Source organism: Penicillium pulvis (genome assembly GCF_028828015.1).
Source record: "Penicillium pulvis strain IBT 33274 chromosome Unknown scaffold_8_segment0_segment0, whole genome shotgun sequence".
In the NCBI taxonomy this organism is placed as follows: Eukaryota; Fungi; Ascomycota; class Eurotiomycetes; order Eurotiales; family Aspergillaceae; genus Penicillium; species Penicillium pulvis.
The window spans coordinates 119,821-139,561 of record NW_026643080.1 but is presented as its reverse complement, the minus strand read 5'-3'; the positions used below and the strand labels follow the sequence as shown (position 1 = coordinate 139,561).

Here is a 19,741-nt window from a genome sequence, read left to right as displayed (position 1 = left end):
ATATGCTATGCCTGTCTTGCAGGACAAGGAACCGGACATAGAAGAATTTGATTTTTGTCATCCTCTTAAAGGGCTTCGTTAATATAAATTACACTGTTGACTGGGAAAAGAAATGCAATTACATAAGATCGGAAATGATGCCGGTTGTTTCAGGCATCCAACGGGTATTCACGGAAACAAATGGAGAAATTGAGTAAGAAAATGCGAAAATAGTGTGTTGAGGGGGTCCAGACGGCGGGACCAAAGAAAAAAGTCAGATAAGCTCAAATCGAAAATCTTCGTGACCTCATCCTTCCTTCCTTAACGTGTTCCAAGGTTGATCCTCATCATGTCTGTCACGACGCAGCCCGTCATCCCGCCTGTGGCGCTGGATAGCATCACCCAGCACATTGGCAACACCCCTCTTGTGCGACTGAATCGCCTCCCTCAGAGTCTGGGTATCGAGGCCACCGTCTATGCCAAATTGGAGTATTTCAATGCCGGCGGCTCCGTCAAGGATCGCATTGCCCTGCGTATGATTGAAGAGGCTGAGCGATCCGGTCGCATCAAGCCGGGTGACACCTTGATTGAACCCACCAGTGGCAACACGTTAGTGATGGATTGCTTTCCTTCGAGAAATGATCATGGCTGACCCTCATTGACTAGTGGTATTGGACTGGCCTTGGTTGGCGCTGTTAAGGGTAAGCGTACAGCTACGAAGGGGTAGGCTTGGACAATGCTAATAACGTGTAGGTTACAAAACCATTATCACCCTCCCCGAGAAGATGTCCGCGGAGAAGGTGTCCGTCCTGCGGGCTCTCAATGCGACCATCATCCGAACCCCCAATGAGGCCGCCTTCGATTCCCCCGAGTCCCACATCGGAGTTGCCAGGCGCCTGGAGAAGGAGTTGCCCAATGCCCACATCCTCGATCAGTATTGCAACCTGAACAACCCATTGGCCCACGAGCTCGGCACCGCGCAGGAGATCTGGACACAGACCAAGGGTGAGATCAACGCTATCGTCGCAGGCGCCGGAACCGGTGGCACCATCACCGGTCTGGCTCGCGGTCTGAAGAAGCACAACGCCAACATCGAGGTCATTGCCGCCGATCCTTTTGGTTCTATCCTTGCCCTGCCGCCCACATTGAACGAATCCCGTGTCAACGAGCCCTACAAGGTGGAGGGTATTGGTTACGATTTCATTCCGGATGTGCTGGACCAGAAGATCGTCGACCGCTGGTACAAGACTGAAGATCGGGAGTCATTCCAATACTCGCGTCGTCTCATTGCCGAGGAGGGTCTGCTGGTCGGCGGTAGCAGTGGAAGCGCTATTGCCGCTCTAGTGAAAGCCAATCAGGAGAAGAAGTTCTCCAAGGATGACGTTGTGGTCGTTATTCTCCCAGATAGCATCCGCAGCTACCTTACCAAGTTCGCCGATGACGACTGGCTTGCCGCCAATGACCTTTTCCCCGCTGCAGTCCCCACCGAGACAACCGCTCAAGCCCAGACAGCCGCTTCCGAGGACCCCTTGGCTGGTGCCAAGGTCAGCGCGCTCCGGCTGAAGCCAATCACCACCGTCACCTCCAACTTCCCCTGTGAAGCAGCTATCGAGATCATGCGTGAGAAGGGCTTTGATCAGCTTCCCGTTCTGGCACCCTCGGGTCGCAAGCTCGTTGGCCTCCTTACCCTGGGTAACGTCCTAAGCAGACTGACCCACGGTCGGGTATCGGGCAAGACCCCCGTCTCGGAGGTGATGTTTGATTTCTCGAAGATCCCTGAGGTTGTCACTGATCCCCGTGACATGGGCGCCACCGGTCAGTCGAAGATCCTGCCCAAGCGCCGCCAGTTCATCGAGATCACCTTGGACACCCCGCTCAGCGTCCTGAACCGCTTCTTTGAGTGGAATAGTGCTGCCGTTGTGACCGAGAAGGATGCAAATGGCAGCATGAAGCCGCTGGCGGTGGTTACCAAGGTGGACCTGCTCACCTGGTTGCTGCACCAGAACAAGAACAACGGCAATTAAATACGATATGACTTACGACCGCTATGCCTCTCCTGAACCTTGCCATTTCTTGCCTGGGGCGTCAACATCTGCTGTCTCTCGATAATGAATTCGGCGTTTATCTTGTGTAGATCTCGGTTGAGACTACGATTGGTCGCTTATAGAATCCGGATCAATCCACATGATTTACCTTATTGCAATCTAGATAGAAGATAATACAATAATAACAACTGGAACGTTCCAGATATAAAGGGTAAAGGTATTCAAGCAAGATGAACTCAAAACATACTCCATATCATACCTTCCAAAGCCATAGAGTAGATGTAAGGTTGGTGAGGCAGGTGTCCTCAAACTATCAAGGTCCCCGCCATAACACCATTCATCTCCTGATCTTTTATCTTTCTATCTTGATGATTCAGCTTACTTTCATTCGGAAATCAATTATGGTAGGTTGCATTGCAAGACATAGGAAATTCATTTCATCTCTAACGAGGCTAGGCAATTCTAGATATCATTGGGGGTAATTCATCAACGCCATCCTTTCTCATCACACATTTAAAAGGCCTTGCCAGCCTCGGCCGCCTTCACGTCCTCCTCGGAGCTCATAATCTGCACTTTAATAGCACCAGTCTTTGGGTTGGCGGCAGTCTCGAACGCCTTGAGAGCATCCTCAATAGGGAAGCGGTGGGTCACCAGCTTGCGCAGGTCAATGACACCATTTTGCACCAGGCGGATAGCACGGGGCCAGGTGTTGCAGTAACGGTACTGGTACTGAAGGTCGATCTCCTGAGTGCTGAGACGCATGAAGGGGATAGTCATCTCGTTCTTGCCAACACCAATGATAAACACCTTGCCACCAAACTTCATACTCCAGATGGCCGAGTTGACACTGCTCTCGACACCTGTGCACTCCAAAGCCAGCTTGGGGCGCAGGGCGTCGGGACCAGAGCCCTTGCCATCGTTCATGGCATTGATGATGCCATCGGCACACTCCTCGGCTGACTTTCCAATCTCCACCTTGTAAGTGCGCACCTCCGGGACCAAGCTCTTAGCGAAGGCCAGGCGACCCTCATCGATATCAGTGATAACAATGGGACAGGCACCAGCCGCCTTGGCACTGAGCAAGCTAATCAGACCGATCGGACCGGCGCCGGTGATAAGCAATGCGTCGCCGAGACGCAGTCCGCTGCGCTCAACTGCTGCAAGAGTAACACTCAATGGCTCCAGGAGGGCACCATCTTCATAGGTCATATCGCCGATCTTGTGACACCAGATGGCGGGGTGGTTCACGTACCGACGGAGAAGACCATCGACGGGAGGGGTGGAAAGGAAGTCGACCTTCTCACATCCATTGTAGCGGCCGGTCAAACAGGGCTCACAGGCGTTACAGATAATGTTCGGCTCGATAGCGACGCGGTCGCCGACCTTCAGTGAGGTAACGTCGGGTGCGACGGAGACGATCTGGCCGGCGGATTCGTGACCAAGGACGTGATCACCTGTGACAATCATGGGGCCAATGCAGCCTGCGTGCCAGAAGTGGACATCGGATCTAGAACGTGGGGGTTGTTGTTAGTCACTGTGAAAGAAATGAACAGTCGACGCGGAGCAATTGCATGGACTTACCCGCAAATACCGGTACTGCGCACCTCAATGACCACCTCACCAGGCTTCAGGCCCTTGCCTGACTGAACATCCTCTACTGTTGGAGTGGTCTCCGCGATCCACAGGTCGTGCTTGGGGTTAGTGTACACACCAATGTTGGTTTTGGTGACAGTAGTTGCGGAAGACATGGTGGATGTGAGGAGGAGATAGGGGGAGAGATTAATTGAAGAAACTAAATGAGGATCTAAAGTCTACGGGGGAGCAGGTCTTTATTTGAAATTTTATTTGGACAGGTGATCACTCGCATTGTCCTTCCGTCATACAGAGGGGGATTATGGAGTAACAACATACAAAAAAAGTGGAGTGGGGGGGCAAATACTGGGGCTGCATTTAACCGCCGCGGGGTTAACTTGCCCGAACGTTTCTTAACCAGGAAATTGTCAACCGCGTTATGTACATCGGCCCGAGTCCGACTATCGGCTGTCGGTTAAAATCGATGTCCCCGTTGTCTTTCTATGGATCCAGGGGGTTTAAGGACCAAACAAATCTATGTTATTTTGTTTTCCAAAAGATATGGATGGAAATCAGATGATTTTAGCAGGGTAACAGTAACCCCGGCAGATCTTATTTAAACCACGAATCTTTGGTGATTCTCAGGCACAAGTCCCCGTAAACGGCAATTCTCCGGTGGGAAAGCGGGTGTGGGGTCGCAGCGGGCGTTTCTAGAACGACTCCACTATCAAGCTGGGGAATCAGAGACCGTAGAATGCCAGATTCAAGGTGATGTTACTCGGGGTATGTGGGTTTGTTTTTAAAGTTCTACGCAATCAAATTGATAAGGTTGCTATATTGCACGTGACAAGAACAGCTATTAGGCGTCTCAGCAATAATTTCTTGGAATTGAAGGAAGAAGATCTCTAGGCCAAGGGTCGAAGAAAGATGGACCGGTATGCGGTTGCCTTATTGACCCTGAGGTAGGGGGCATTGAATGGACATCCCTGGTTTGGTCTGGTTAACCCCTAGAAGGATTCCGTTGAACTTCAAACAGGTGTACAGTCAATTTCCAAGCAGCCCAAAGTTCAATCAGGCTTGGCAAGGGTCACGACACAAAAGTCTCTCAAAGACTTTATCCCCCTTGGCGCTCTTCATCTTCGACCTACTATGCCAATCCTGCAAGCCTGGCACCCCATCTCGTCATCTCAGAGGGTGTGAAAGGATATGGCGTATTGTGATCCGGGAGCCAGCCAAAAGTGCATTTCAGAAGAAGAAGATAGCCAACTGAACCAGCACCAACGAACCCAAGCACCCAATCACGTGTGGAAAGCAAACCATGCTCTTGCATATAGCGAATATACTTCATTCCAATGGGAACAAAGCCCAGCACAACCGAAGTGAGCCCGGGATTATAGATCGCACCGAGCTTCATATTCATCAGAATAGCGTGGATGCCGATTTGGGCAAATCCAAATAAAACAGAAGCCAATCCGAACCAGGCGACCTCTGGGAAGAAAATCACAGGGAGATAAAATCCATAGGTTGAAAGCACGTTGGTCCACATGGCAGAATCCGCGTTCAGAGGGTATCGATCTGGAGTAGCGCTGTTATGGACCGCTGTATTCATGACGTTGGGAAACCCGCCAGGGAATCGATATTCTTCGAATTGGTGGACAAGTAGTGCGATGAAGTTGGCAATCAGGTATTTCTGGGGCATGCTTAGGGTCCGGTAGTTGGCACGGTAGTACCGGATCATAACGATGCCCGAGATCACACCGAGATCATACCAATGATACCGTAGGATATCCATCATTGTCCAAGGAAAGATAGAATGCTAGTAATGACTGATCGATGGGGTTAGGTAATTATACCTGTAACGGTAGCAGTTTTCTCACCAAAGATTCGGTCGCTTTGCAAGGTTGAGCATATGTGAATGAAAAAGAAGCAGATGTCAACAGAAAATGAAGCTTTTAAGACAAGTTCTACATAATGACGTTATGTACCTAGAAGTCTGCGTCAGTCTATGCTCTGCTGGATCGGTGCTCGCGCTTCTTAAGCTCCGACTGCCGATATTTCGCAAGTGGGCCGGCAATTCCGGATTTCCGGATTTAAAGCTTAAGTCCGGGGATTATAACAGTATTTGTCTGTGCTTCCGCATGCCTTGGCTGTCCAATTAACAGGTTTTCAATCCATACTGTATAAGAACCACTCCAAGTGTTCCTGTTTGTGGAGCTGCAAAGACTGCCCTAAAAGAAGCAGCTGATATCCCTCTCATTATTTGGCCTCGGTAAGTGATTAGACCCCTAATACTTAATTTTGAGGACCTTGCCAACTTTCAGCTTGTTCAGGTAAGAAAGTTATTTCAAAGTGACAGGAGGTCAATTTTACTAATACTAAGGCTCACAACAGCCTACTTTAGAGCTAATATACATGCAATTCCACTGGAATCCTGGATCATACCTAATCATAAACTCTCATACTCTTTTAGAAAAGTCTTCACAGGCAGTACGACGCTGTCGAGCAATACTGAAAAAGCGTTCTGCCGGGGGTATGCAGCCGACATAAACCTCATCATCACCTTTGACGAGCCCTTCCCAGGCTTTGTCCGTGAACTCCTGCAAAGGCATTCCCATTTGGCGACCCTTTTCAGCTCCCATGTAATCGTGAAGTTCCGCTATTTATCTTGATCAGTATATGACCTTCATTTCCCTCTGGAGGGTAGGATAGAGGACGGGAATCAAGAATCAGAACCTACTTTGAACAGCCGGTGGAAAGACTTCGATCACGTTGACATTGGACTTGGCCTTTTGGAGTTGAGCCCGCATACACATGGCAAATGTATTCAAAGCAGCCTTGGATGCGCAATAACCAATCAAGGGGGCTGCAGGTACGATGGCAAGGTTGGACTGGGTGCTGTTCCTTGTTATTAGCTTGATTATAAAAGAAGACGCGTAGGGGAGTGATACAAGACCAAGCTTGTCGCAGTCGTCTTGCCCGATAGGTAAGGGAGGAAGGCCGTTGCCAGAGTCACTGCAGCCGTGTAGTTGACATGCATGATTGAATTGAAGACATCCAAGTCGACGGTCTGGGGGGATGTGAAATCGGTAGCCCGTTGGAGGCCGGCATTGATGAACACGCAGTCAATATCGGGATATTGACTGGTTATCCTGTGTGGAAGTTTGCTTTATTAGGCTGGAAAATATCATCGGAGCAGATATTGGGGGCACCATACTGCGCCACAAATTTGGGAATAGCTTCAAGCTTGCTGATGTCAAAGGCCACACCATGGGCTTTATCGGTGCCATATTCTTGTACCAGTTCATCTAACCTCTCCTGGCGTCGGCCCACGGCAGTCACTTGAATACCATGCTGGAGCATTTTGACGGCCATGGCCTGTCCAATGCCGGAGGTAGCTCCAATAAGCAAAACATGTTTGTAGGCGAACTCGGTCATGATGTTGACGACGAAAGGTTTCAACACCGAGGATACGAGGATAGAATTGCCCGAGGACACAGAGATTTATATGATTTTTATAAGTGGGCCTTGTGTGTTGAAAAATACGGGTATGTTCAGCCCGCCGGCTCGGGAAGGTGGTATAGATGACGTGCCCCGGACTTAATCATTCCAGAGCCATCGGAGGTAATTTGGGGAACATCATTACCCCAATTACAACTCTGATAGAACTTGTGTGGCTGAAACTTTCAAGTTTTTAAGGTTGGAATAATCGCAGCACTTTTACATACTTGTTTTCAATTTCCAACATATATAGTGCCCGAGAACACTGGAATAACCATTTGCACCCGCACCCTCACCGTCCGAAAGCCTACATTGCTCCTTGCTATGTCACCCAGCCTACCTCCTATCACAATGTTCCTTGAGCTGCTCTTTCTCCAGATATAGACTCAGGCATAGTTATTTCCGGAGGCTTAAGACCTTCTGGTGAAGGAAACCCTTGACAGTTGTGGGCTCCCGTCCAATTAACCACTTTAGCACATTCGCATTGCCTTTGATCCCATAAAAGTTGTAATAAAGTAACAACCGATGGATCGCATCACGCGTAGCAGGTGAAACATCGCCATTCTTCCCAGCCAGCATACTTTGAAACTGGTCTGCAGATTCAAAGTAGTCCTTCTTTACGATCTGAATAGGTCTGTCGACTTCCTCGCTCAGCATCGCGATCACCTCGGCGTAAGAAGTTGGTCCAGTGGAGCAGGCTGTGTACTCTGCCAAATAATGTTTCTCTCGCTCTTTCAGAATGACTGCGAATGCCTCGGCCAGATCCTGTAGAGCAGTGAACGAGAAGGTTACCTGTGGATCAAAATTGGCAGGGAAAACAGGTGCTTCCGATTGAAGCAGTTTTTCGACCGGGAATTGGTCTAAAATATGACTAGGCTGAACGATAGTGTAGTTGAGCCCGGATTCGACAAGGTATTCTTCCACGTAACGTTTGCAATCATGATTCATCAACTTGCGGATTCGCGGGTGCAGTACAGAGGAATAGATGAAGTGCTTTAGAGTCCCCTGCTGGGATTCTTGACGTGCAGCGTCGATCATAGTGTACCCGACTTCGGATTCATGGCTGTGAAGAGACGGCCCGATATAGAGCACAGCCGTAACCCCTGACAATATCCGCTTCGCATCATCTGGACGGGCCATGTCGGCTCGCACAACTGTTGCGTTGGGGTAGGTTGTCTTCAGGCGCTCTTCCGATGACGCAGAGTTCACCGCTAGCCTCAGCTTTTGCCATTTGTTGTAGAGGAGAGGGATTAACTGCGAGCATTGTTTGCCGCTCGCACAAGTGAGAAGAATCACGTCGTTTTCGAAGTCGACAGACATTTTTGATGACTGCTTCAAATGTTCACTGCGGAAGATATGTGAAGGATTGAACTATATAGTGACGTTCATGGATAGATTCCAGATGACGAGATCTGGAATTAAGGTTTAGAGCCGGAGTTAACGAAACAAATGTACGAAGTACAACCTGATCTACCCAGGTAATACCTATGTCGGACGTAATATATGGGGTTATTATCGTTAGCTTGTATGTTTATTCCACAGTCGGACCTCGTTAATGCCGACTTTCCGTGCTCAGCCTTGCAAGGTTGCGAGATAAAGATCTTACCGACCCACAATTTTGTTTTGCAAGATTCGACCAAGGGACAGTTGATACTCGTACTGATTTAAAGTATTTGATTTCATCAATATGTTTTTTAAGTGTGTTGACTTGAAGCTCTACAACTGAACATCGGTCCCGCGCGGCAGGAAAGCCCGAGCACCGATCAGAAAGCAGGCTAGCCCCCAAACCTTGGCAGAAATCCAACCGATCTACGGCAGGGAATCCTCTTATCTCCGGACCAATGAACTTCACGTGCTTGGTCCCCACCTTTTGGATTTCCCATTCCCATTTTCCATGTCTCCTTGCTCATCATCCACGTCATTGAAAAAAGTTTATACAGTAATTTCAGAGCTTCTTTCATACGGTTGTCGTAATTCAAGCGAAACGATTCAGTGTCCTAAATGATACCTCATTAAAAGGTCGATGCAAACTATCCAAGAAAAACAAGAACCGGCTGCTAGCATCTCCATGCTTCAAAGCCCGCTTCGAAGCCCTCAATGCAAGCTCTAGTGATTAGGGATACAAACTCGTTCCACTCGGTGGCACCAAATACACTGCCCGTCGTCGCAGCAAGACGGGTCATTCCTGCATCTTTTCCATACTGCGTCAGCGGTAGGAAAGCATGAATGCAAGTTTTGCCTCAGAAGGACTGAGCTTGTATGGTTTTCCCGTAACTCGGATGGTGTTACATTGCCCAATTAGTGATATGCGAATGCTAACAATAAACAACTTCAATCGAAATCTCACCCGGGCTCGACATTTGGCAATGTGGCGTATGTTGGAGTCCCTGAATTGGACTGAATCAATCTAAGCAAGTCGCGGCACGAGTATCTTGTGCCATGAACGATCAGATTTTGTGCGAATATCGGGGAATGATCCGGTGTCAATGGGACAAGGCGAAGAATTGATCTAAGCTTGGCCAAGCAGTTTTGCTAAGAAGAATCAAACCAGATTCAATGGATCGCTGAGAAGAGAGACCAGATTGATTAGGTCTGGCTAAAGCTTACTTCAACATTATGTGATAAGATAGAAAGAGGACCGTGATCAAACAGGACAAAAAATTCAAACGATTCTTAATGTGGTGATGGTCTGTTATTGTTCCTCTTTGTACATGTACACAGCGGCGGTGTGTTGGGCCCCACGCAGGGAAATTTTCTTGGCTCCGAAACCTCCACGGTATAGACGAAAATTAACTAAAACGTTCGAATCGACACGAAGACCACGAGCTGTAGTGAAATCAAGCTAAGAATTGACTTGAGATTCAAGAAAAAATAAAGTCCGCGCCCTGTGATCATATTGTCCCCCGGTCACAAGTCCGTCACAAGGAGCATTTGGCATCGAGGCCCATCAGCCACAATGTTCACACTGAAAGAGACAGCTTCCTCATCGCTGTCGCTGCCAGCGGACAATTACATTTACTCCCTTGTGCCGTCTGCAGCCGGTACCTTTGCCACTATCTCCTCGGATGATTCTCTGCGCGTGTTCGATGCCGCTAATCTGGATCGCGTCGCGGTGGTCTCCTCGAAGGCCCATGACGGCGGCGTGACTTCACTGCGGAGCTATGCAGCAGGTGAATCGCAGCTGCTGGTAACCGGTGGTCGCGAGGGAAGGGTCAAATTATGGGATGTTCGGGCTGGAAAGACCGTCATGGAGGTAGAAACAAGTGAGTCTTGAGTCAAGTTATGGATTTTCTTTGCCCTTTTTGCCAATAGCATCTTGCGTGCTATCTTGGAACCCATTTGTGGGAATACAATTAGTCTTAAAATGGCTGTCTAGAGATCAGTCCGAGAGATACTATTGAATGTTTGCATGGTCATCGGAGACTGGCCCGGCGCTATCAACTTTCTGTCTCTTCACCTCTGACTTAACTGATCCATTGGGTACTATAGCAAGACATGCACCTGTGCTCTCTATTGCATGCAACCCAGAAACCAACACCATTGTTGCGGGTACAGAGCTCCTTTCGTCACAGGCAGTTGTCGCATTTTGGTAGGTTCTGTATAGATGATTTACCGGAAGAAGCTTGGTACAATGTCGAGCTATATACTCACGGTGACTCACAGGGATATCAGATCTCCACAGGCGCCTCGTCTACAATATGTGGAGAGTCACAATGACGATGTCACGGAGGTAAGGCAGCTTTCGCGCACCCAAGACGAGTCATATTGCATTGCCCCCACTACAAAAAACTGCTGCTCAAAGACAAGAGACCAAAACTGATTGGTATACAGCTTCAATATCACCCGACCCGCAACAACATCTTACTTTCTGGCAGCACGGACGGACTTGTCAACATCTATGACACAACCGTGACCGACGAAGATGACGCCCTGGTGCAAGTCATCAACCATGGCTCGGTTCATCATGCTGGTTTCTTATCCGAGAGCACTATATTTGCGCTGAGCCACGACGAGCAGTTCTCCATCCATCCAGCCACCAACCCTGACGATCCCGGGCAGGAACCCGAGCCAGTGGATTTTGATGATTTGCGAGAGCCATTGGGTGTTGAGTACGTGGTGCAGGTCTGCATGGGTGGGCAAGGACCATATATCGCGGCTGGCAATAAGATGTATGTGCTTCCAATACTCTTTTTTAGTACACTGCTCAGGTCACTCATTTCCCCTTCCGGTCACAGTGATAAGCGGCTTGATTTGGTTCCGCTGGTCTCAAGTCCCAGCTGGAAGTTTGACCAGGATAATCTTTGGCGCCTTCCCGGTGCGCATGGTGATGAAGTTGTGCGCTCAGTATACTTGGATGAACAGGTATGTTTTCCCTGTTGTCTTCATCAAAAAAAAAGCACCATGCAGTGCAACTCTCATATTCTTTCTGCTGATATTTTTCTACAGAGTCAATCAGTCTTTACTTGTGGCGAGGATGGATTCGTGCGAGTGTGGAAACCCGATGGAGACGACTCGCAGGCCCAGGCTGGATCTACCAAGACGTCGCGGAAGGAGAAGAAACCGAAAGATCGGTTCCGGCCTTATTGAATATGAATAGACTCGGTTCAGATCTCAGGCTTAGGACGTATTAACAGTTAGGAAAATACACAATGTTGCATTTCAATATAGTACTGTACCATTTGTGGATCACGTAGGTTGGACCAACGGTATTGGTAAATCTCGGTTGATCGGTCACATGTTATTACAATATGCAACTTTGGAATCGTTCATTCAAAGTTCTCTCTTTTAGATGCTTTCTCAGCTCCGTCATTCAAGACCACGAAATACTCAAGTTACATTTTGCAATTGAGCTTGGCATTACACCAGTGCAGAAAAAGTGGGGCTTCATATACCGCCACGATCGTCGTCTGCCACTTATCTTCTTTCACAACGGAACAAAAATGGAGTCAGCACATTCTCTCTACAAGGATGACATCGATTTCGAGGCACTCGCCCTACAGTCGCCTGATTTTGCCAAATTGTACGTGCATTTCCAGATCACACGGAATGTTAGACGCTGAGAACGATCAGGCTGAAACCAAATAATCAAGTGGACTTCAATGACCCAGCTACTGTTCGGTATGATACGAAATCGACGATTTCACCACGAAGGCTCATTTCGTTACAGACAATTGACCATCAGCTTGCTGAAGCGTGATTTTGGCCTCGAGGTCAAACTTCCCAGGGATCGATTGTGTCCCCCTGTCAGTACAGACCCATCCCTTATAGTGATTCAATATTAACAGAAAGTTCTAGGTGCCCAACAGGTAAGCAGCCCAGGCTTACACACTTCCAGAGATCCTAACAAAATAGACTCAACTACATTCTCTGGGTGCAAGGCCTCCTCGACTCCACAGAAGGAACAGTTCAAAGAGGATACAACCCGGACCGGGAAGTATTAGGCCTAGACATGTATGTCGCTAATTTGAACATGCTTTTTGGTGTGCTGAGCTAACGAATAGCAGCGGAACAGGGTGCTGCAGCATTTATCCATTACTGGGCTGCAGAACTCGACCGCAGTGGAAATTTGTAGCAACCGGTATGGGCTTCGCTGGCCGGAGCAGACTGACAGGGCTAACACGATTCAGATATTGACGAAAGCAACATCAGGACGGCCAAAGAGAACATTCAACGAAATGGGCTCGAGTCACGGATTCAAATTATAAAAACTGATCCCAATGGCTCGTTCTTTTCACTTGAAACGCTGGGCCATGACAGGTAAAAGCAAATGCCCATCTATGAGGACTCTGTGACTGACATCTATCTAGCCTGGACTTCACCATGTGCAATCCACCGTTTTACACCTCACACGAGGAAATGGCCGCATCCGCCGAGGCAAAATCGCAAGCTCCCTCTTCAGTAAGACAGTATTCCCTTCAAATCACAGAGTCGGTTACTGATTTCTTCCAGACATGCACTGGAGCTGATGTGGAGATGATCACTTCCGGGGGAGAGGTTGAATTTGTTACCCGCATGATTGACGAGAGTCTACAATTGCGGGATCGGATAAACTGGTATACGGCTATGCTAGGTAAGCTGAGTAGTGTGACTACGATCGTTGAGAACTTGATGAAATGTGAAAACCACAACTATGCCGTGACCGAGTTTGTGCAGGGCAACAAAACAAAGCGCTGGGCCGTTGCCTGGTCGTGGGGGAATATGCGGCCTGCAATGGTAAGACAGTCCCATTAAATGGCATTAGCCTTTCTAATAATCGCGCAGAGCATCGCAAGAGGAATCCCGGGCTTCCCAAAGCACCTATTGCCTTTCCCCGCTGACTATACTTTCGTGCTTTCTTCCAAAAACCCAATCGATGCGGCCATTGCCGCTATGGACACCGAGCTAAGCTCCTTGTCCTGGTACTGGACATGGGACCAATCCCGTAGCGCTGGCGTTGGATTCGCACCTGAGAATGTCTGGTCTCGCCAGGCACGTCGCAAGTTCAAGCTTGCTGGGCAAGGTGGTGCGCCAGTCAGATTGGCGGCTATCCCGGTGAAAGTGGAGTTGGGGGTTCGAGTTCAGTTGAAGCTGGTTCGAGAACAGAACTCTGAAACACATCAAGTCCAAGTTTTGATTAGCTGGACCCGAGGAACGGACAGCGTGTTATTCGAGAGCTTCTGCGGGATGCTCAAGAGGAAATTGGAGATATAGAACATCGGACACTGCAAAAATTGCTAGAACTGCGAACCAAAAACAGCCGTGACTTGTCTACGTAGTATAATCCGTATCTCGGGTGTTCGGGTAGACTGTGGGGTCCTCGGCGTTCACTTCTGGATGCCGCATCGTAACCTCGGGACTGCGCGAGACTGCGTCTTTCTAAACCATTGCTCTTCGCAACTTTCACATACAAGACTTCACCATGTCAAGACTCTCCAGCAGCCTAAAAGCATTGATCAATGCTCCTGCCGCCAGGCCGCACACTGTGCCTGCGCCCGCCAATATTGCCTCGGTCTACTCTAAGATCCAACAAACGGCCCAGGCCCAGCAACTTTCACAGCCGTCATGGATCGCGCTGTCGGTCAGCAACGCACTACAAGCATGCAGAAGAGCGACATTTAAGTGTACTGACTTGTATAGACCGCTGCCACTTTGACCATGAACTCCCCCGAATCCCTCGCCGTCCTCTATCAGCTCGCCTCTTCCACATCCAATAATGTCGAAACCGCCGAGCTCATGCGCGAGGTGGGACTGAAGTGTATCAGCTTCAACGGAATTCCACGAACGATCAACTGTTTGAATGCCTTTAGGGCTAGTCTCCCGGAGGCTGTCGGTAATCAGCTATCGCGCACCCCTACCCGCGCTCCCACACCAGCAAACATCACCGAGATCAGCGAGCGCGGCCGAGCACTCTGGGACTCGATCTACCGACCCTTCGAGAACAAATTATACAATAAGCTTGCCGAATCGCACCCCGATCTTCCCGTCCATATCATGCATAGTAATTATGGTGCCCTCCTCTCCGACCCCACACGATCTACCGGTGCCTCGGCCGGTCGCGTGTTGACCTCCATCGTGGCCGTGTCTTGTCTGCGCGCACAAACGGGTGTCGGTCCTCAAGTGCTTTCTCATGTATTTGGACTTCGGAAGGCATTGGAGGATGGAAGTTGGGCTAGTGATGTTGAGAGCGAGGAAGGTGCCCGTTGGTTGGCCAGTGATGAAGGTAATACCTGGATCCTGAACAGTGTAGATGCGATCGTCGAGGCCATTAGCAAGGGTACTGGCTCAAACTTTGCGCCTGGCAAGGCTAAGCTATGAGGTTCTAGACCTGTGAATTGATGTATGCACTGCAACTTGTATATAGACCATCACGGAATTACAACACTTTCACATGTATAGTCATAGTCACAAGTGGTCTCTACTACTGGCAGAAGCGCAATCAGGTTTGGCGGTTCTTAATTGCGTTTAGGTAATTTACCAAATTAGGTTGCGGTTGCCTCGAAGACAGGGAATTGGAGTCTTTTTGGGGCATGAATATCTGGGTGTGATGGTTGGGTTGTTGCGGAGGGTGAGGTTGTGGTGGGGAGAAACATCGAACTCATTTGATAATCTGTCAAGTTCCAACACCTCTTACTTCCGCCACTTACTCTTCTCCGTCTCTCGAACTCCATGATTATTTCAGTCTAATGACATAGATCCTCCAACTTTCTCCAATTTCACCATGACTGGAGTCGGGATCTCCTGGGGAACGTAGGTTCTCCGCAACCCCATTCGCGCTTCGGTTCTAATCGCGAACAGCATCAAATCCCTCTTGATCTTCTTCGGTCCAATCCTTCTACCCCGATTACTTGGAGCCTACCGGGCCCTACGAGTCTCTATCGCCAGTCGCCCACCTCCTCGTCCTCTCCCCATCGCCCCTAACCGAGCACTGAACCTCTTGTTTGGAAGCATTGTCTTCTTCCTTATTCTCAGCCTACCTTTTAACCCTCATGCGCCCGAGGTCAACGTTTTCGCCCTCACTCGCTCACGAATCAATACTCCGATCGATGTGATCTTTCACCGGCTCACCAGGCTTCGGTCTGATGGTTTACTGACCGATGCGGACACCCTGCTTCGAGACAAGCTTACCTCTCTTGGCGCTCGCAAGGTCTACCTCACCTTTGGCGCCGATGCCTTAACCTCCTGCCAGTACTGTTCCTTCGACAACATTTATACCTACCTCCTATACTACCTGCCGGCCAACGTGCTCCGACCACATCTTTTACATCTCCTAATCCTCGCCGTTGCCACATCCGCACCATTCGGGGGACGGGAATCAAGCCGCTGGCGGACCAAGTTTACCCTCGCCGGTATGGCGCTGGCTTTCGTGGATCTCTATGTGGTTGCCACATATGATGCCGTGAAATCGGCATCCCCCGCAGTGCGCGCGGGTCAGATTCCTCCTACTGGTCTCTATAACCTCATGGCACTCTTGCGGCCACTCGCATTCACCATGTGCGACACTCTATGCGCCATCATCATCTACCTCTCGGCTACCAACCGATTCTTCTTTAAGCCACCATCCACGGTGGAACATCTGGATCAAGCAGTGTCGGTCGCATTAGCCGCGGTTACCGGGGCCAATTCAAAGCTTCATGCGGTCAATGTGACGCGCAACGCCGTTGTTCGGGATAAAGCGCTGAAATCGCGCGATGATCTTTATTGGCAGACCGTGGTGGCTGTGGAGAGCAACGGGGGCCAAGGTGGCTCTTCGGCTGAGAAAGGAGCAGTAGTGAACAACATCTGGGAGGAGGAAGAAGTGGCTCGAGCCATGTCACGGACAATGGCAGGCCAGGGAGGAGTGGACCTGGCACAACTCGGGACGAGTGCGAATGAGTTCGTCCGCGGAGTGACCGAAGGTTTGGATTAAGGCGGATGTATATACATTAGACAAATACATAAAATTCTCGATTATACTGACTTGGAGCATGAGATATAGCTTAATATACAAAGAAAATGACGTTTTCATTTAGAAACAAAGAAAATGTCTATTCAATCTCAGCCTTCATTGCGACCACTCCATTCGTCCCCACGATTTGCACTTTGGCCCGATCTTCTTCCTCTTGCAACTTCACCGAATACTCATCACCGGCATATAACGGACTTGTGGCGCGGTATGAGATGCGCCGAGGCACCACTAGAGTGGGATCCGCGATCTTTCTACCTTGAGTATCCCTCCAGAGGTCCAAGATCGAGATCAGGTTCAAGGGCCCATGAACGACTACATCTTTGTGCCCCTCGACATCACGCGCCCAGGGAAGTGAGTAGTGAATCTTATGCGGATTAAAGGTCAATGCAGAGAATCGGAAGAGAGTCGCTGGAGTCTGTACAAAGGTCCGCGAATGGGTTTTGCCTTCAGTGGATATCGCGGTCTGCTTAGGGACCGCAGTATGAGAACTTGAGGGCGGGAATCGATCATTTGACGCAGAGTACGTTGATGGCGGTGATAAGGCCTTGCGGAATACCCAGTTCCTATACTCACGGGTCAATATCTCGCATACTTGATGGACAAGGTCGATTACTCACCTCCGATCAATGACAGAGACACCCTGTCCATTCGAAAACACTTTCTCGACTCCGACCACGATCATATCTTCACCCGTTTTCTTGACAACCTTGTGATCGGCACTCAATACGTGTGTTGTCTCTTGCACCTCCTGCCCCACGCGCAAGAGGTTGGGCTTCCCCCTCAGGATTCCTCGGCCAAAGCACCTCACCACCTGCCCACATACGGCGTGTAAAGGGCGCGTCGGGGTTATATGATGCATCTGTACCGTCTGCACCGAGCTCGGTCTCCAAGAAAGCAGGGGTAAAGTATACTAGATGGTATCCGGGTGGAACGGGTGTTTCGGCTGGCGGACCCGTTGGGGCATTGGAGAGCGAGGAAGAGCCAGGAAAAAGGGAGGGTCGATTGAGTGTGAGGGTCAAAAGCTGAAGTTGGTTTGCATCTAGTGTTTGAGTGCGGGTCTGGGGCCCTAATGATTGAAAGCGCGAGAGGAATGACGCAGCTACATCGGCGGCGGCGGGATCGCGTAGACTGTGGGAGATGGTGAAGCTCCGAATTGTAGTCAATTTCACCGGTGATTGTAGATACGGCCGGAGACGTGCTAGGAGTGTGGGCATATTGCAATCAGGCGCTGGAGCAAAGAGAATCAAGATTGGGGAGCATGTACGCCATCTCCAATTTTTATACGCGGGGAAGCACATTAAGTTGCCGCAAGTCGGCTTTATGCCCGGACCCACTTGATTCAAGATTATGGACCATGCTTGCTTCGAATGTTGATACATTGGCTGCTAATGTATGATAATTATAGGGTATATTATGAATAGAGGCACACAGTAACTTCAATGTAACAATGGATATGTACTTAGGTAGTAACCCTCTAAACGCTATGCAATGACACACTCCCTTTACACTATAGTTATATGTTTTAAATGCTTCTCAACCACTGACAAGATTATCAGGAGTCAAGGTTGCTGAAGAATCGGTGACACCGTCAGCAGAAATCGCAACATCGTCAGAGCTCGGGGTTTGGGCTTGAACAGCTTTCTGTGTCTCTGCATTCCCTGCGGCCTTCTCCTCCTTCTTGTTCTCCTTATTGCCCTTTAGTTGCAATGCTCCAGATTCCAGGGCTTCTTCAGGTAAGGGCCGAATATGCGGCTGGCAAATCCACCAAGGGCGACCGTACTCAGCGATTGTAGCTTTTGACCCAGTCAATGTGGGATCGTGAGGCTTTTCGAACTTCTCAGGGGTGAGTTCGTACTCCTTCAGTCCATCCTTGATTGCTCGTTCCACAAGAGTCAGGACCCGCTCAAAGGCGGGCATGTCACCGGGTCGTGAATGAGCAAGCGCATCTCGGACGTGGGTATGAGTGGAAACCATCGGCCGAAGAACTTGGAACAGATGGCCTTGCATCACACCCAAGCTGGGAGAGTTTGGCTTCTTGATCTTATCACGCTTCTGTTTCTTCTTGGCTGGACCATCCTCCTCTCCGTCAACTTCGTCCGTCCTGAATTCTTCTGCCTTGTCTACCGGGTCGGAAGGAAGGAAAAGCGGCTTTCTTTCGGGGACGGGTTGCTCGAGGACGTATTTGTAGATAATGTCGAGGTAGCGACGGAGAATCGCATCGATTCGGTAACCGCCTTTTCCATTACGGTCCCGCCAGTATTCCCGTCCTCCGCTGCCGGGCGCTGGTGGTTTGCTGAAGATAGTCGGATCAGAAAGGTTTCCCTCGGCACTCATGACACCATCAGCGCCTGTTGCCTCAAGGCACCGCTCAATGTCATCGTAGTTGAGGATGTTTCCATTCGCAAAGATCACAGTGTCGGGGGGTAGATTATCACGCAGATAGCGAATGTAGCTCCAATCTGCGACACCTGTTTCGTGACCCTTCTGTTCTCGCCTGCGTCCGTGTACGGCGATAATGTTTGCACCCGCGGAAAGGATCATCTTTGCATACTCCAAAGTCTTTTCCTTAGTCTCCTGGATGCGGAACTTGGCTGTGACCGGCACGTCGAGTTCAGTGTGGAGTTTGTTGATAAGCTTATAGATCAAATCCCAATCTTCTTGGAGGAAAGCGCCGTAGTGGCCCTTCCGCGCAATGCCTTGTGGACAGCCCAGATTCAGGTCGACAGCATCGCAGTAGGGTGCTGCATAACGCGCTGCCTCCAAAAACTCGTCCGGGTTGTTTGCACAGAATTGGACGAAGAGAGGTCGGTCAAAGGCCGGGTTGCCGTCGAGAAACAGATCATCTTGCTTTGTCGTTTCGCCAGCCGCCCCTCGGGTTGGTTGGAAATGCTGGGAGCGCATGCGGGGGTTTTCACCAAAGAGACGTGCATGATACATGGGGGAGTAAGATAGTAAAGATTTCTGTTCTTCCGCGGGTAAAAAGGATCGAGTGAGCATGCGCCACGCCTGAGAGAAATCCAATCGATTAGTACATGAGTAGTGTATTGGACTGAAACGAAGCAACACTCACAAATTCTGACCTATCAACCATAGGGGCGACAATATATTTGGGACTGCCGATACTTTCGTAAAATTGTCTGCCCTGTAGTTTCTTGGGTGCGGCAGACACCGTGACGCCGTTCGGCGCATCGCTAGAGGCCATTTGGAAGGGTAATCGAGACGC

General features: G+C 49.7%; 11 protein-coding genes across 11 annotated transcripts; 5 read left to right on the top strand and 6 right to left on the bottom strand.

Moving 5' to 3' along the window:
* Positions 1–328: 328 nt before the first annotated feature.
* On the top strand, positions 329–2,003 carry N7503_009440 (cystathionine beta-synthase CYS4; the record flags this gene model as incomplete). The annotated part of the gene is made up of 3 exons (XM_057068986.1): positions 329–588; positions 646–680; positions 733–2,003. The coding sequence occupies 3 exons, from the start codon at positions 329–331 to the stop codon at positions 2,001–2,003; spliced, it is 1,566 nt and encodes a 521-aa protein (XP_056915597.1).
* A 534-nt stretch (positions 2,004–2,537) lies between these two features.
* N7503_009439 (NAD(P)-dependent alcohol dehydrogenase) lies at positions 2,538–3,772 on the bottom strand (the record flags this gene model as incomplete). The annotated part of the gene is made up of 2 exons (XM_057068985.1): positions 2,538–3,531; positions 3,606–3,772. The coding sequence occupies 2 exons, from the start codon at positions 3,770–3,772 to the stop codon at positions 2,538–2,540; spliced, it is 1,161 nt and encodes a 386-aa protein (XP_056915596.1).
* Positions 3,773–4,743: 971 nt separating this feature from the next.
* On the bottom strand, positions 4,744–5,391 carry N7503_009438 (HXXEE domain-containing protein; the record flags this gene model as incomplete). The annotated part of the gene is made up of 1 exon (XM_057068984.1): positions 4,744–5,391. The coding sequence occupies one exon, from the start codon at positions 5,389–5,391 to the stop codon at positions 4,744–4,746; it is 648 nt and encodes a 215-aa protein (XP_056915595.1).
* A 661-nt stretch (positions 5,392–6,052) lies between these two features.
* N7503_009437 (oxidoreductase, short-chain dehydrogenase/reductase family) lies at positions 6,053–7,031 on the bottom strand (the record flags this gene model as incomplete). The annotated part of the gene is made up of 4 exons (XM_057068983.1): positions 6,053–6,252; positions 6,334–6,491; positions 6,545–6,745; positions 6,811–7,031. The coding sequence occupies 4 exons, from the start codon at positions 7,029–7,031 to the stop codon at positions 6,053–6,055; spliced, it is 780 nt and encodes a 259-aa protein (XP_056915594.1).
* A 459-nt stretch (positions 7,032–7,490) lies between these two features.
* N7503_009436 (SDR family oxidoreductase) lies at positions 7,491–8,414 on the bottom strand (the record flags this gene model as incomplete). The annotated part of the gene is made up of 1 exon (XM_057068982.1): positions 7,491–8,414. The coding sequence occupies one exon, from the start codon at positions 8,412–8,414 to the stop codon at positions 7,491–7,493; it is 924 nt and encodes a 307-aa protein (XP_056915593.1).
* A 1,636-nt stretch (positions 8,415–10,050) lies between these two features.
* On the top strand, positions 10,051–11,681 carry N7503_009435 (WD40 repeat domain-containing protein; the record flags this gene model as incomplete). Its single annotated transcript, XM_057068981.1, has 6 exons — positions 10,051–10,357; positions 10,584–10,683; positions 10,758–10,824; positions 10,926–11,263; positions 11,330–11,456; positions 11,541–11,681. The coding sequence occupies 6 exons, from the start codon at positions 10,051–10,053 to the stop codon at positions 11,679–11,681; spliced, it is 1,080 nt and encodes a 359-aa protein (XP_056915592.1).
* Positions 11,682–12,034: 353 nt separating this feature from the next.
* Positions 12,035–13,784, top strand: N7503_009434 (DUF890 domain protein; the record flags this gene model as incomplete). Its single annotated transcript, XM_057068980.1, has 10 exons — positions 12,035–12,114; positions 12,165–12,212; positions 12,262–12,337; positions 12,390–12,400; positions 12,447–12,545; positions 12,599–12,672; positions 12,722–12,851; positions 12,902–12,992; positions 13,044–13,307; positions 13,356–13,784. 10 exons carry the CDS (start codon positions 12,035–12,037, stop codon positions 13,782–13,784), a joined length of 1,302 nt encoding a protein of 433 aa, XP_056915591.1.
* Positions 13,785–13,956: 172 nt separating this feature from the next.
* Positions 13,957–14,888, top strand: N7503_009433 (uncharacterized protein; the record flags this gene model as incomplete). Its single annotated transcript, XM_057068979.1, has 2 exons — positions 13,957–14,151; positions 14,211–14,888. Exons 1-2 carry the CDS (start codon positions 13,993–13,995, stop codon positions 14,886–14,888), a joined length of 837 nt encoding a protein of 278 aa, XP_056915590.1. The 5' UTR covers positions 13,957–13,992.
* Positions 14,889–15,291: 403 nt separating this feature from the next.
* On the top strand, positions 15,292–16,479 carry N7503_009432 (uncharacterized protein; the record flags this gene model as incomplete). Its single annotated transcript, XM_057068978.1, has 2 exons — positions 15,292–15,320; positions 15,369–16,479. 2 exons carry the CDS (start codon positions 15,292–15,294, stop codon positions 16,477–16,479), a joined length of 1,140 nt encoding a protein of 379 aa, XP_056915589.1.
* A 118-nt stretch (positions 16,480–16,597) lies between these two features.
* N7503_009431 (hydroxyacyl-thioester dehydratase HTD2) lies at positions 16,598–17,732 on the bottom strand (the record flags this gene model as incomplete). Its single annotated transcript, XM_057068977.1, has 3 exons — positions 16,598–17,081; positions 17,136–17,266; positions 17,322–17,732. 3 exons carry the CDS (start codon positions 17,730–17,732, stop codon positions 16,598–16,600), a joined length of 1,026 nt encoding a protein of 341 aa, XP_056915588.1.
* Positions 17,733–18,051: 319 nt separating this feature from the next.
* On the bottom strand, positions 18,052–19,720 carry N7503_009430 (tRNA-dihydrouridine synthase family protein; the record flags this gene model as incomplete). Its single annotated transcript, XM_057068976.1, has 2 exons — positions 18,052–19,524; positions 19,589–19,720. The coding sequence occupies 2 exons, from the start codon at positions 19,718–19,720 to the stop codon at positions 18,052–18,054; spliced, it is 1,605 nt and encodes a 534-aa protein (XP_056915587.1).
* Positions 19,721–19,741: the final 21 nt, after the last annotated feature.